This window comes from Platalea leucorodia (genome assembly GCF_965183815.1).
Source record: "Platalea leucorodia genome assembly, chromosome: 8".
NCBI classification, from domain to species: domain Eukaryota; kingdom Metazoa; phylum Chordata; class Aves; order Pelecaniformes; family Threskiornithidae; genus Platalea; species Platalea leucorodia.
Genome location: NC_138830.1, coordinates 47,298,157 through 47,313,101, shown reverse-complemented (window position 1 = coordinate 47,313,101; position 14,945 = coordinate 47,298,157). Strand labels below are relative to the sequence as shown.

Below are 14,945 nucleotides of genomic sequence, written 5' to 3'. Positions count from 1 at the left end.
TCAAGAGCCGTTATCCGCCTACAGCTCCTTATCCAAGCAGCAAATCCCCGCAGCGCCCCTAACACTTTCCTTCCCTTTCCCCGGGCCCTGCAGGAGGGGACGGAGCGGAGCCGGGGTTACTCCAGGCCCCGGGAGCTCAGGAGCCCCCCAGGCCGGCTCAGGCCCCCACCTATGTGCAGCCCCGAGCACCCCGCGGGCGGCCCGGCCCGCCGTGCGGCCTGCGCCGGCCCCGCCGCCTCCGGGCCCCGCTCCCCCCGGGCCGGACCGGCCCCCGCACCCCGGGGACCCGCTCCCCTCGGGCCGGGCCACCGCCCGCCCCCGCCGGGCTGCCCCGGCTCCCTCCCGCCCCCCCCCCCGCCGCGGCTGGAGGCAGGGCAGGGCAGGGGCAGCTCCGGCCGGCCCCCGCGGGGCGGAGGTCACCCGCCTCCCCCCGCCCTCCGCCCATGGGCGCCGGCTCCGTCCCTCCGCCGCCGCCGCCGCCGCCGCCGCTCCGGCCCCGCACGCAGGAGGAGGCGGCGGGGCGCGTCTCCCGGCGGCGGCTGCGCCCGCCTCGCCGCCCGCTGCCGCCCGCCCGCCGCCGGGGAGCCGCGGCGGAGGCGCATGGAGACAACGGCCGCCGCTGCGTGCTGGGGTAAGGCGCGCCGAGGCGGCGGGAGCCGCGCCGGGCGCTCGCCCCTGCCGCGGGCGGCAGCGGGGGGCGCGGCGGGGCGGGGGGCGGCCCGCGGCCGGGCAGGGCTCTGCCCCGGTCGGCGGCGCGGCGCGGCGGGGGAGCGCTTCCGCGGAAACTTTCTGTTACTCGGGCACCCCCTCCCCAAAAAGCAGCAGCTGCCCCCGCCCCGGGCTGCGCCCCCGCGCCGTGCCGAGGCTGCGGCGGCGAGCGCGGGAGCCGGAGGGGAAAACCCGCTGCGGGCGATGAGCGGCGAGGTGCCGGCGGCGGGGCAGACGCCGGGACCATCCCCGGGCGCGGGGGCAGCGTGCCTCGTCCGGGAGCAAGCACGGCCCCGGCCAAGGGCCGTACAAACAGTGCACGGCACCCGACGGACGGGCGGGGGGTCGTGTTTTGTATGCAACTGCGGGAGCAAACAAGCCCACCTTTTAAGAAATCTAAACGTTTTGTTATTTAGGGCACGTTTTACTCACACGCGTTTTGTTGCCTGCAAGTATAAACCCTTGAAGTGCGAGTTATAAATATTAAAGCTTAAATGCATAGGGGGAGTTTGTGTATCAAATTTTAGAATAAATTTATTCCAACCCGATTTGACACACGCACATGCCTAATGTATTCAAGATGCACTTAAACAAATTAGGAAACAGTTATTTTGTTTTACAATGGTAGGTGCCTGTTTCAGAGACTGGTGAATGACTTAACAACAATAATTAGCATATTTATATAACACTTTGTTGTTTATACATGGGGTTTTGACTCTCAGAGGCATTAAAGTCATATATAATACAATTTCCTGAACTGGAGGGATTCCTGGAAGTATGAAGCAATGACTTGCTTGGTTTTTTCACCCCCATTCAAGCTACATCTGTGCGTATATTCAGAGCCTGCAACATGTAATCCTGCCCCAGAGAGAGCGGGTGCATGTTAACAACACAGTGTGTCTTCAACTGACATCTGGTTGCAAAACAAAAACAAACTGCTATTAAGGACCTTTTTTTCCATTTTTCCCTCCTTAGTTCTTTTCTTCCAACTTCCTCTCATCTCTGGAAGCTCCATCCATATTGGAATAGGCAGCAATTATTCCAATCTCTGTAAGTAGTCTCTTTTTTTTTTTTTTTAAACTGCATTAATAGCATGCCTTGCAGTCATGTACAGCTGTAGGAATATTATATTTAAAGTCCTCTAGCAGATAAACATCAATCCATTAAAAAGCAAATAGCTTCCTGACTAAGACCACAACTGAGTTAACAGAAATTGACTTAACCTTGTGATCTTTATACAGACAAAACTCACAGAAATGAGTGAGAGAATTGTCTGTACTTCAATACTTCAGTACTTCAATATTTCTTTTTTTTTTTTTTTTAAATCCTCCTTTTCAGCATCTTCTCCCACGACAACAAATTAGCACATAGCTGCTAAAACTGATTTACAAATTGAGCACACTGACATCAGTCAAAATTTATATCATTTTGGCACTCACTAGTGAAAAAAATGTGGCTAAAGATTACTTCCAATCACTGAAATAAAACAATTCCTGACATTTGACTTCCTTCTACTCTCCTTTTTATGACTGACTTTTGTAGTTATTACATGAAAGTTTTTTGAAAAGGAAATGTAACGTTTTAGGAGCCAGTTCTGCCTTTGTCACTGGTCCTGTTTTGGCAGAAAACGACATGTATGCAGGGAAGCAGAGTAGCTCATCCAATCTCTTATATGAAAGAATGTGTAATGATAAAAATATATGCACAACAATTAAAAGAACCAAGATATCTCTCAGAGCAATTGCTGCAGCTCAAGAAGAGCCATGCTGAAATGTTGTAATTAGATTATGACTTCGGTAACAACTTTCAAGCTAAAATGCCCATCATGGATGAGAAATCATATGATTAAACCTGAAGTTTAAAGAAAGAACAGGCAAAAAGTTGTCTTATTTACTCTGGAACACACATAAAGGAATAACAAAGGCAGCTACTATCACTCACAGACTAGAACTACTATCAAGCTTAATGTTTGCTGCCACAACCTACCAACTTGGAGAAGTAACTCATAGTGTCAAGACCAGCGTCTGTCAACACTAGGTATTTGTAGGATCTAACCCCAAGATAACTTTGGTAACTGGAAGTGGAGTTTGGTTGGTAAAGCTGAAGACAGTGCAAAACCAAGTAAATGCAAAGTGTTCTCTTTCAGATTGCCTGGTAATCCGTTGAACTCCTAGAAAAAACATGTTAAAGTTGGGCTCAGTTGGGCAACTGCAAAATTAAAATTGTTTATTAAATTTTAATTTTATATTAATATTATATTTATATTTATATTAATAATAATAATAAATGATTAAAATTGTTCACCCTCTGGCTACCTAATCGATGGCCAACTGGCATCACTGAAGTCACAGAAAATACATAACAACAATACAAAAACGACAGGAAATTGTAAATGTTTACATTAGCATAGCTACATGTGGCAGTCTGCTCATTTATTAGTGAATTGCCGGTAGACTTGGCAAAAAAATACTTGATGTGCTTATGTTGTTGCAGGTTAATATTGCAAAAATACTCTTTAGATAATTTTTGCACAGAACTTTTGGTTTTACATTATGCGTGAAATGACATTTCGTGGCACTTCATTATATATGTAGCCAGTATATGTTTAGTTTGGGGATTCATATCAAAATAACATAATTTCTCATCCATTGTTCACTTTCACGTTCCTTGACCCTTAAGCTCAGATTTTTCCCTGCCATTGCCCCTCCCAGAGAGACCACTTCCTTATGGCGGGACAACTTTGTATTGCATTAACTCTAGATTAGTGGAGTTTTGTAATAGAACTGTTGCAGCAAACAGTTCAGAGTAGTCTGAGTATTGCCCTAATTTCCAAATGGGTGCCTATGTTTCTTCAAAATTAAGTGTTCTTATGACAATATTTTTGTTTTACTTTGGCCTTAACTGAGTACAGTTCAGCCAGGCCCGGCGTTCTGGCCTTCTACACAAGGGCTATTGTGTTTAATTACTGTACTGCCTGGACTGTGAAATGTTCTACTGACAATAACAGATAATATTAACACAATACCAGGTGGGCAGTAGCCAAAAGAACACCCAACAAACCAAACTGTAGCTTGTATTATGCTTTCACAGCAAACATGGAAAGAGACTGGTGTTATCCCAGGCCGTTACTATGTACTACAGGAAGGAGCTATGCAGAATTAATGTATGCCGCGTACTAGACCTGTTTACTCTCCAAACAGTGATTTTCCTAAGCAAGTGCAACGGCCCGGGAGCAGGACTGCAGCTTTTCTCATACAAAGTCAGCTGTGCCTCAAGAATACTGCATCTTGTACAGGACAAAGGGGTAGAGTCACAGAAGCCAAGTCCAGGCAAGCTAATACTCAAGAATGGACCTATGTGACTTCAACCACACAGTTCCAAGGCGGGCTGATGGTTCCAGCATTTAGTGGAACTTTCCGATCAGAAATAAAATTTGCTATTAGCTTTGTTGCTTTACGTGTTCCTTTCTGAAAGAAACACTGGATTTTCTTTGCAAAGCGTTTTTAGCTTTTGGTCAGGTTTGTTTGTTTTTTAAAGTAAAAAGTCAAAATTATCTCTAGAAAATATTGATGACAATGAGTATAAATCATTATTAATCAGCAGTCATGAACCTCAGTCAGCGTTTGTAATACTTAAATGAAGGGGGCCCAAAACTATCCGAGAAGTAAAAAGGCAGACAGTGGTCAAGGGCAGACAAAACCGCCTTCCCTTCCTGCATGCCGCTGCCTCCTCCACCTCCTCCCCGGCAGTTCTGAGATTCATCTCTGCAGAAACGCATTTTAAGCACAGGTAAAAGCAAACAAATCAACTGATTTTTCAATCAGTTATCCAGATTGCCAATACATGTCAGCTATTATAAAAAGATAGTTGTTTTATGACTATTAAGTGACTATAGTTATGTATTTAAATATTAGTAAATCTTTATGATAACCATTTTGAACTATGTCTCTGCTGTTACATCTAAGAGCACAAGGAATGTCCAGAGATACGCAAAACATTCATTTGGATGCATGAATCAGGAAAAACAAAACTGAAATATGCAGACAGCATTTTAAAATCCAGCATTAAGACGCTCTGTAAAGGTGTTATAACCTTTATAGATCTTACAAACTTACTCTTACTAAACAGAATTATCTCACAAAATCAAGAAGGAACAAGAGCATTCAGAATGTGGTGCGCTCCCCTTTCTGCATGAAAACCCACCTAAGCCAGGCACAGGGTCGTACTTCCTAGAAAGTAAAAGTGCAGAAAATCCTGATCCTGAAACCAGTAGGCCCTTGAGTAGACATTTGGATGCTATCCGTCAGCATTCGGCTCAGACACCGTAACAGCACAGCTGGCTGCCAGCTGTGTTGTCACTGACTACAGCACTGCTAGCTGTGCTCTGAGACCCCGGGAAAACTGTGGAAGGTTGAACAAACTTCTATTCATAAACAAGGAAAACTTTCTGTACACAGCAAGAATAAAATGCTCTCTCCACTGCTACAGACTAGGGAGTCTTGTTCTTGATGGCAAATCCTGTATTCTTCCCAGAATGGTCTCCCGACTCAGCCAGTTCAACACAGTTGTCCAGAGGCCAGTACTCAATGAGCATAACTTCACATTCGTATGCACAGGTGGAGCCCAGTGCCTCAGTTCAAGCAGGTGAAGAAACTGGGTAATTTTGGGTCTGTGCAAGTATTTTACAGTGGTTCTGTTGGCTGCACCAGATTTGAGACATACAGAGAGACAAGAGATTGCTTCAAGCCTGTGCGTGACAGCCTTGCTGTGAGCTGGTGTCCTGGAGAGAGTACATTATGCCAGGAAGTTTGAGAGACAGACTGACAGATCTGCACCAAGACTGCTGCATCCCGCAGCAGTACATTCCCTTGCATTTGGGGGATGCCTTGAGAAGTGTCAGTGATCAAAGCACCAACATCTGCCACCCATTACCAGTCTCTCTCTTCTCTAACAGAGAATGCCAGAAACCATGTATGTCTGTGATGCCAGGCAGTGAGGGAAACACACGCTCTAGTTGCCCCCTCTGCTCTAAGTGCACAGCAAAGTTTAATCCCCAAAATAATCTGCTCGTCCTTCACTGATTTTTTTTTCTCAAAGTGTGGACGTTTTCTGAAGGCACTCATCTCTCCCTACAGTTTTCCACATTCCAATTCAGGCTTTAATGACTCCAACTGTGCAGAAGGGAAGGCTATTTAAACACCTCCAGAACCACACCTCAGAATTCTTTGTTCTTCTCCCCTAATAAGTCATATCCTGCTCAGTATCTTTCTGCCATCAATTTATTTTATGATGGCTTGAAATCATCTCAGTTACATCAAGAATGATTTTTTCACCTTTTCATTTATTAGACTGAAATCTGCACTAGGAAGGTATCAATTTCTCTCCAAGCCTGACAATTTCTCATCCTCATTTATGAGGATGTAGGCTGACAACCCCAAATCGTTTATTTCCACTGTAACTACTGACTTAATGCTTTAGTTTCAGCAGCTTCTCCCAACTCCTACCTCCCATTCCTGTTTTATTTTTTTTTTAGTGGAGAGAATAATAGTTTATAATTCATTCCTATGTAACTACTATGCAAAAATACAGATTAGAGTCCAACCCTGCTCCCTACCAAATAAATAGAAACAATGCTTTAGTTTTTGAAGGGGATCTCATCAAACTGGTACAGCAGCCATACTGAGAAACCGCCCAGAGAAGAGTAGGGGGCAGATACATTTTAGAGTTGCTGAGGGCTATTAACTCTTGCAGTCTGACATTTCATTATTATGTAATGATTTTATTTGAGCTGTATGTTCAAGCACCTAAAAATGCAGTAGATGCCCAGATGCCTTTATGCAGAGCATCTTCCAAGGAGAGGTGGACGCCTAATTGACTATGAGCTTTTGTAAAGCCTACTTAGAGTCTCTGTCTTCAGATGCTTTGAAAATTTGGCCTCAAATTCAGAGCTGGCAGAAGCAAGCAATTCAGTTGGCTTTGACAGCATTTATGTGAACAGTGATTTTAGCTCCAAGACTTAATACATATCTTGCTAGAACTTCCTGAAATCCCTCAGACTGTTTTTTAAAAATGATGACATTATATGACATTGAGACACCTACAGTCTTCAAGGACCTGTGTGAAGATAATTCACTGGAGGACATTCCAGGCAAAGCCACTTGATCACTGTCTATTCTTAATGCAAATAGTGCTTCTATGACACTTTGTTTCTTTGGCCTCTTTAATTCTAAGTTTCTTATCTTTTAATTGCTGTTTTTAGTTGCAAGCCTGTTAATCCCTTTACTTCTATCATTAAAATGAGGATTTTCCTTTCAGCAATTGTTTTCTTTCTTCATTAGAAGCATTATAAAAAGAAATCGTGAAATACATGCAGTTTTAGGGTTGGTTTTTTTTTACTTTTCAATCTCTCCTATTGGCAATTAATCTTTTTTAGTTTCATGATTTAAGAGAAGCAGCTCTGTAAGCATCTGATCTTTACACATTTTCAGCATCCTAGCTTTATTTTGAATTAGCTGCAAAATTGTTACAAGATTACTTCTACCACTACCGTAGACACTTAAAAGACCCAACTAAGACTGACGCTTTATCGTGCTAGATCCTGCACAAAATAACTGGCCTTGTCCTTCCAGATTGCAGGTGTCTAGATAACACAAAAGGTGGGAAGAGAAAAAAGGTTGGCAGAAAAATTAATTGCTTTAGATTACATAGCAACTTACGGAGAAAGCAAGGCTCTCCTGGCTCCTGGATTGGTATCTGTCCGTTACTTGGCATTGACTCTTGCTAACAAGATACTGCACTAGCTATTTTCTCTTGTAGCATTTTTTTTCCCATCTTTGTCCAGTCCCATGTCTGTCTTTGTACTTGGGGTTGAAGGAACAGACTTGCCGCAAGGCCATCTCCAGAACATTTATTCTACTTTTACTTTTTCATGTGAGTATTTTATGTAGCTGAATTAATTGTCCACAGACAACCTGTTGTCCATCAGGCTCAGACCTAAGAGAGAAATATTCTGAAGTTACACTTAACCATAACCTTCAGTTGCCACTTACTTAGAACAGAAAAGTAACTGCAGCTGGCCTGTAATGTTTTTCTAGTTAGATCACAAATACAGGTAGGTCTCCCTTCCACTGGGGAGCCCAAGAGATAGACAGAAATGACATATTTTGCATCAGAAAGTTGAACACTTTGGTCAGTAGAACAGCTTTCTGAGTCACTCTAAATCATTTAATAGGCTGCTTCCAATTTTTAAACATTGAAAACAGGCCCCAGCTTACAGAATGGGTTCAGTCAGGGATTTCTACAGCAAGGACTCAGGATGTTAAAGAGATGAGGTTTACAAAAGAGATCCCAGATCCTCTGGGGAAGAGAGTAATACAGTACATGGCAGAACACCCAGCAGACAGTGAGCTTTTAGTCCCAGTTGGAAGACTAATTCTTACTAGGACAGCCTCATATTGAACTTTGCTTCTAATCCTCACTTAACCATCTCCTCTTATTAGCAGAGTTCAATGTTTTGGGCTAAATGCTCCCCGTTTATGATTATTTACAAGTTAGACTACTGAGGTACGCAATGGCCATTTTCACTCTCCAAACACACGCAGTATGCAAGTCATTGGCCCAAACAACTGGCAAGAAGTAAAAGACTTTTTTAATAAAGTAGGTCATAGAAAGCCCAACACAGAACAGAAGAGACTAGAGTTTTTAGAAATTTGTAAACGGTGTTTCCTTGTTGTCATCTTAACGTATTGCCCTGAAACTTGCCTCTAAAGGTACAGTGCTTAGGCAGCCTACTATGCGATCCTCGTTCCCTGTTCAGCAAACAAATGTAAAAACCCTGCAGACTTGAACAGACAATAAAAGCTCTGAATGACAAATTAACACTCCTGGTTTATTGCAGATGCCATGTTGACAAGTAGCCCAACAACATCTAGTCATTTGGTATTGTAATTATAACTGCCTCAGAGACACATTGGGAGAGGAACGTGAATCCAAAGCGATTTCTGTTTTGGCTTAGAACTTGGTGCTACAGAAATAACACACACATTGCAAAGAGGAGCAACAAAGAGTAGCTGTTTCAGATTACTTTTATGCATCATTTGGAGAGTATGTTAAACTACATTAATAATCACGCTCCTCACACTAAACACGTTTGTGGAATCAGATGTTCCTTTAGAAAGAATATGGGACATTCAATAATAGATTGAAAAAGCAGTTACAATGGATTCATGCTATTGTGCGCGGGGGTGCATGCTGTATAGTATTCCTCTTAGCATCAGTCCCAATCAGAAACTGTCCCAGTGTTTAGGGAGAGCACAAAATCAGACCACTACCAACACAGATTTTGTATATACATAGACACTTTTAGAAAAGGTTTTGCTTTTAGAACAGCACAATCCGAAATGGAAACATGAGTGGAAACTGTACTTATGCAACTTGATCCTATTAGGCAACCTGAAAGATGTCTAAAAACCTGATAGAAGTCTAAAATCAAAAAGAAGAAAAAAGCTATGTTCAGAGCTACATTTCTGTGCTTCTGATTAAAAAAAAAGATGTTTCTGTTGAATGAAGCAAGCTGTAAATTGGAAATTTTCCCAAAGCTGGAGGCATAAGATCATGCTTCAGGAGTGCTGGAGCATCTATAGAGGTAAAAATAAGAACTTTTTCCCAGATTTTCAAGCATGTAAAACTGATTTCCAAATACAACCAAGGACAGCATGGTAAAGTGCAGGGCTAAAGGTAGTATCAAGGTACCTTAATAGTATAGAAATGACATCTTGTGTCTGTCCTCTGATTTAAGGTTATTGTAAATTTCTTTAGTTGCCATCAGTGCAAAAATACTAAGGAATTGAGGGGCACAAGAAGTCACCAGAGAGATAAGAATCTCTCTTCCTTATATTGTGTTTTGCACAGGTTTCTGTGTCATGCTCATCTAAATCACATAAGCACAGCAGAGCATTAAGCATCAAACCAACATGTGCCATGTGTTGTTTATTCTCTCATCCTCTCGCCCAACTCAAGAGTTGTTAAATCCTATCTGTGTCACTGGAGGATCCTTCTTCACCACAACTATCTTCCCGCGGCTGGCTACAAAGGTTTCAAAGCCAGGCTGCAGGCAAGAATGAAGAGTATGATTTTTTGCAAAGTGCAAAGGGTTATGTTGCAGAGAATAGTTCCTGCTGGTGGATGATCAGGGCATTATCAGACTCAGTGGTTGATGCGAGAAGTGCGCACCCACTTTAACAGATATATAATTCCATGGTCATTTGAATAAAAAAAAAATTGTGGTATTACTAACATAGGAAAATACAAATTTGGATAATGTACAATATCCGTAAACTATTATGTGTATTTTAATGCTGCAGGTGAATTTTCAACTTGTGGATTAATTTTATGCATCACATTTATATAATATTGCACCTTAACCTAAATTTGATATGATCATTTTGATGTTCTTAAATTACTAATTTTCCCTTCATAAATTCATTCAAATGCATGCTGATCTAGAATACAAACTTTGAAAACCATCAGTATGTCATTGCGTGGCAGACTCTGCTTGGGAACAGGTGGGCTTAGAACTGGGAAGTGCTCATGCGAAAGAGACTTTGTTAGCTCCCTGTCATCTGTAGAAAAATTGTTTTCAAATCAATTTTACCTCAGGGTAAAACATACTTTAAAGACAGAATACTTTGTGCTGGCCTCTACTGAGATAGAAACATCACCTTAGAAAGTAATGCATTTTCTCACAAATGAAACTATCTGTCTCAAAAGAATTTTCATTGCATAGAACTTAAACATTGTTATTTGTTCAGTCAGTACCATACTGAATGTGATGCCTACCTCTGTCCATGCCTGCTGCATGACCACAGGCCTGTGCCTCAGTTTCTTCCTCAAAAAAGCATTTACATATTTTAAGTCTTCATGTTTTTTTCAGTTATTTTGCAGCTCCCCTTGAGAATAGATGGAAGATTCGTATCAGTTGGATTCACAAAAGCCATAATTTGCTCTTGCTACATCTGGGAAATACAGCTTTATGGGATAGGTTTGCACACCCTTTTTTTTTTTAAACCATCATTGTCCCCCACTGCTTTTCAGTCCAAAAAAATTGGATCTGCCCGTATAATTTCTTATAGCTTATACAATCTTAATGGTTCTCCCTGAAGATAATAAAACATCGCAGTGGTTTTCTAGCACTTTCCTAAAGACCGTATCCCAAAGTGACTTACACAGCTCAACAACTAGCAGAAACAGAAAGCATAGTATTACTTTCTGGATGAGACAGGAGGCGTTTAAGTGACCTTCAAAGCAGAGCCAGTAAAGCGATGAAAAGTAAAACAGGAATTTTGTGTTGCAGGAACTGTAGAAAACTTTCTTACATCCAAAAAAAGTAGTGAAATTGTAGCCAGGGATAGAGGAGAATTGTGTTGGACTAGTAAGAACAGGAACAGCGAACAAGACAGACACGAAAGGGTATAGACTGGAGCAACTTCAGAGAGGTTTAAAATAACTAGGGCAACTTCAAACTAGATTATGAACTAAACAGACTTTATGGAAGATATAAATATGTGAGATGCATACCAGGACCAATTACTCTAATAAATTTGCTAATATATTATTTTTTCCTTTTGCATCATTTTCTTGCAGGTGAATTCCTTTTTGATATTTGCAATGACTCTGTAACCAGTCTAAAGTTAACAGAAGTTGTTCCCATTTACACAATGACTACATTTGGTACCACAAAGTAATTATTGCTTAGCTGCTGCTTCTATAATATTTTAACTCTGAAAATAAAATAAACCCAGACAGGAATCAGCACAACTTTAATTGCTGGGAATTCTATGGCATTTTACCCCAAAATTGTCTGAGATGCCTACTAGAAATACAGTAGCCATTTGGGAAACATACCGCAAGGTGTTCTGAAAGTACAAACCAATATGATCTGATTACTGGCCTCTAGATTGCAGAGTTGCCAGGTACAAGCCTACAATCTAAGATTTACTCTAACAGTATGTTGTCAATGCTGGTGATATTTATAAATGCATTTGGGGGTACTGACATCTTCCACTGGAGCAGCTGTGTGGAGAATTGGAAATCATGAACAATTACTTCAAACTGCATGATTTTGCAGCTACAGAGGATGACAAAAAGACTCCAAATGAAAAATACTGGAGAGCAAACAAAAACGTGATGTAGCAGAACTGCCTGTCTTCTGCTGGGTACCGATTTGCACACTAGCCCTCTGTGCCTTTACTTTCAAGAGCTAGTGTTTTTCAAGTTGGGCTTCAACTTTCATTTGCCTGTATTTGGAATGTTTCAGATTGCTCACATAAAGTAACGTGAATACAGCTCTAGTACTCTAATGAAATTTAAAGCTGATTTCCAAAGAGTCTTTTTGCACAAAGGTCTTCCTTGCCAGACTTACAAACTTTTTATTCTGTCATTAAGGAACTTTTTTTTGTCTATTTTACTTCTCTTTCCCATTATTGCAAGGCCCTACAAAACCGTGAAACTGAATTATGTCAGCGTATCCATTTGCGCACTCAGATGCACTTGTCAGAAAATAGTTTCCTTTTATCTACCATCAAAACAAGGCCACTTTCAATAGCACTACTAGTGAAATGTGAAAAAAAAAATAATAACAACTTCTTTGAATAATGTAGGAGTTTCTCTTCCCTCTTTTCCTGGATAATTTTCTGACTTCCTGATCTCCATGGATTTATTTGTTCCTTATATTATGTTAATAGAGTTTTAACCTAACAGACTGGAATACATTTACATAAAAAGTTCTTTTTTCAATGATCTGCTCCGTGTGGTTTAGATGGTACAGCTGGTCCCTGGCATTCCATGGGATATTTTGTATTGTGCAGTTAATGTGTCAAAAAAAAAAAAAAAAAGAAAAGAAAAGACATACCCTTCCCTGCATAGAGATGGCCCAACTCCTTTTTAAGTTTTGTATCATGCAGCTGCTGTTTGAATGTTTATGGACGTCAAACAAAACAGCTGTTCTGAGTAGCCAGTGAAAGCTGTTGCTTGCTGGCATTGCATTTGCAGCGACCACTCTCTCCTCAGGCATACCCTCAGACCTTTTGGACTAGGAAGGGGTGATCCTGTTCAGATACGACAAGTGATGACACTCCCACCAGCACTCCCATTTCTTGTGCAAATATGTTTTGCACCGGTGAATATTAGCATGACTGAAACTGTTCTTAAGTTACAGGGCTTAGGCTGGTATCAGCTCTCCTTTGAGAGTAGGAAATTGCTGTTCATGCATGTGTGTATGCATAAAGATAAAAGGAACCATACACTATAAAGGACTACATACACTATAAAAGGACAAGCTAAAATTACTCTTTTTCCCCTGTCTCTAGGCAGAGATGAGTGATTCAGTTTTCTACTCAGCCCCCAAGAATCAACAGTAGTCCTGGGAAGTGGCTTCAATCTTTCAACTGAGGAGCCAGTCAAAGATTTCGCTTCATGCAGAGCTGCAGACCCTACTATATAGGATTTAAAGTCTCTGCAAACCAAACCTGAGTTTATGTGTCCATAAATCTACCCAAGGCTTTATTAAGATTATTCAAAAAGTCCTTCCCCACTCTATCAGACTGAGTTCCTACCATTAATTGTCAAACTGGAAAGGGATTGTGAGAGAGTTATACTTAGAGCTAAGAAGCCCTTAATCCAGTCCTTCAGGTTTATGCAACATAGCAGATCTCTTTTTTTCCCTCATTTATCCATTTTGGGTGTTCAGCTGGGGCAAAGATGGATTGTTTTGGTTTGGATGTTAAAGCATCTAAGTCGGTCAGAAGGCTAGGTGCCTCAGAGACATGGTACCCTTGTGATTTCTTTGGTATGCTTCACCTAGACCTCATCTGTCTCAAACACTATTTAACCGATCAGCAACAGTATAGGAAATATTTGAGTCCGACACCCTTTTCACATCTGACAAAGAGGAGAGCGTGTTTTCATCCGCCCAGGGCTTTCAAAAGCAGGAAGATTGACTTTCAGGAGACATGTGGCTTTGTCGCTCAGGAAGGAGTTGCTTGTTACACAAAGTCATCTATTGTTTCCTCCTTTCAGATGAACAGAGCATTCTGCCGTGTAAAAAAGAAGAACTACAGTGTGGTGACGGACTCTGCCTCTTAAACTGGCTGCGCTGTCACTATAAGAAGGACTGTGGCAGAGACTACATGTCCATCAAGCTAACATGCTCAAGTGAGTTACCCTTCACTTTCCTAAATCATGACACAACGCTCTACAAATGTGAATCCATTTGCTCACCAAATTGGTGTTTGTAGCAATATACTGTTCTAAACATTAGATTTGATCTGGTTTTGCTGTTACAAGGATATGGATATTTAAAGGTTTATTTATTCATATGTCTAAATCACTTATACTGCATGCTGATTTCAAGTAGAATAGTAGACATAGCAGTAGCGGGAATGGAAGATTTGGTCGAGCTCAAAATGCATTAAGCTAATGTATTGTGAAGGCTGCTGCTCTGAAATGCCAGTTGAAGGAGGAGAAAGAAAAAAAAAAAAAAGCCTAAAGAAGGCAGTCGGCATTGCCAGAAACAGTTAGACCCTGGCAGCTCTGCAGAGCAGTGACTGCTGGCTGGGCACTCTGCATTTGGAAATGTTAATGTGAATAAACGAACAAACTGCCAACTGATTAAAATAATACTTGGGCAAGGGAGAGGTAAGAATTACTGTCAAGTCAGAGATATCCAGTGTATTTAAAGGAGTCATAGGGTAACTTTTGTAAACAGCGCAGATAGTTTTAGCCATTTGTTTTAGAACCAGATTTGTTGCAAGTACTTTGAAAGATGAGTTGGAGGATTTCTGATGAACAAGTGTGTTGTAATCTCAGCAATTGCTGTTTACTAGCAAACTTGGTGATGTAACCATCTCAGCTTTTTCTTTTCCTACTTTTTGCCCGTTATGTTTACTTGTTAATTTCAAGCTATGGATTTAACTCTGAAACCTTCTTTTTAACATACCTATTTTATAACTAGCCACATCTAAGAGGGCAAATTACTTTTAGACCTCTTTTCTACACGGTACAAATAGGATGGATCACATACTTCTGTCACTAATTACTTGCCAGAAATATTTGCAGACTTGGGGTTTTTAGGTAATACAACATTGTACACAGAAGAACGCAGCCGCAATTTTGCAAAAAGACCAGAAGTTACAATAGGGAGAGCAGATTGACAGCTACTGGCAATAGACTTCAGATGAAAG

General features: G+C 41.5%; 1 protein-coding gene across 1 annotated transcript in view; it reads left to right on the top strand.

Annotated features, from left to right (window-relative positions):
* Nucleotides 1-600: 600 nt before the first annotated feature.
* The window catches only part of BEAN1 (brain expressed associated with NEDD4 1), a gene marked incomplete at both ends in the record, with an annotated part of 59,365 nt that continues 45,020 nt past the window's right edge, over nt 601-14,945 (top strand). Inside the window, 3 exons of the mRNA XM_082320849.1 lie at nt 601-631; nt 1,684-1,758; nt 13,783-13,917. Coding sequence (XP_082176975.1) covers nt 601-631; nt 1,684-1,758; nt 13,783-13,917 — 241 coding nt within the window. The remainder of the gene's footprint in view (nt 632-1,683; nt 1,759-13,782; nt 13,918-14,945) is intronic.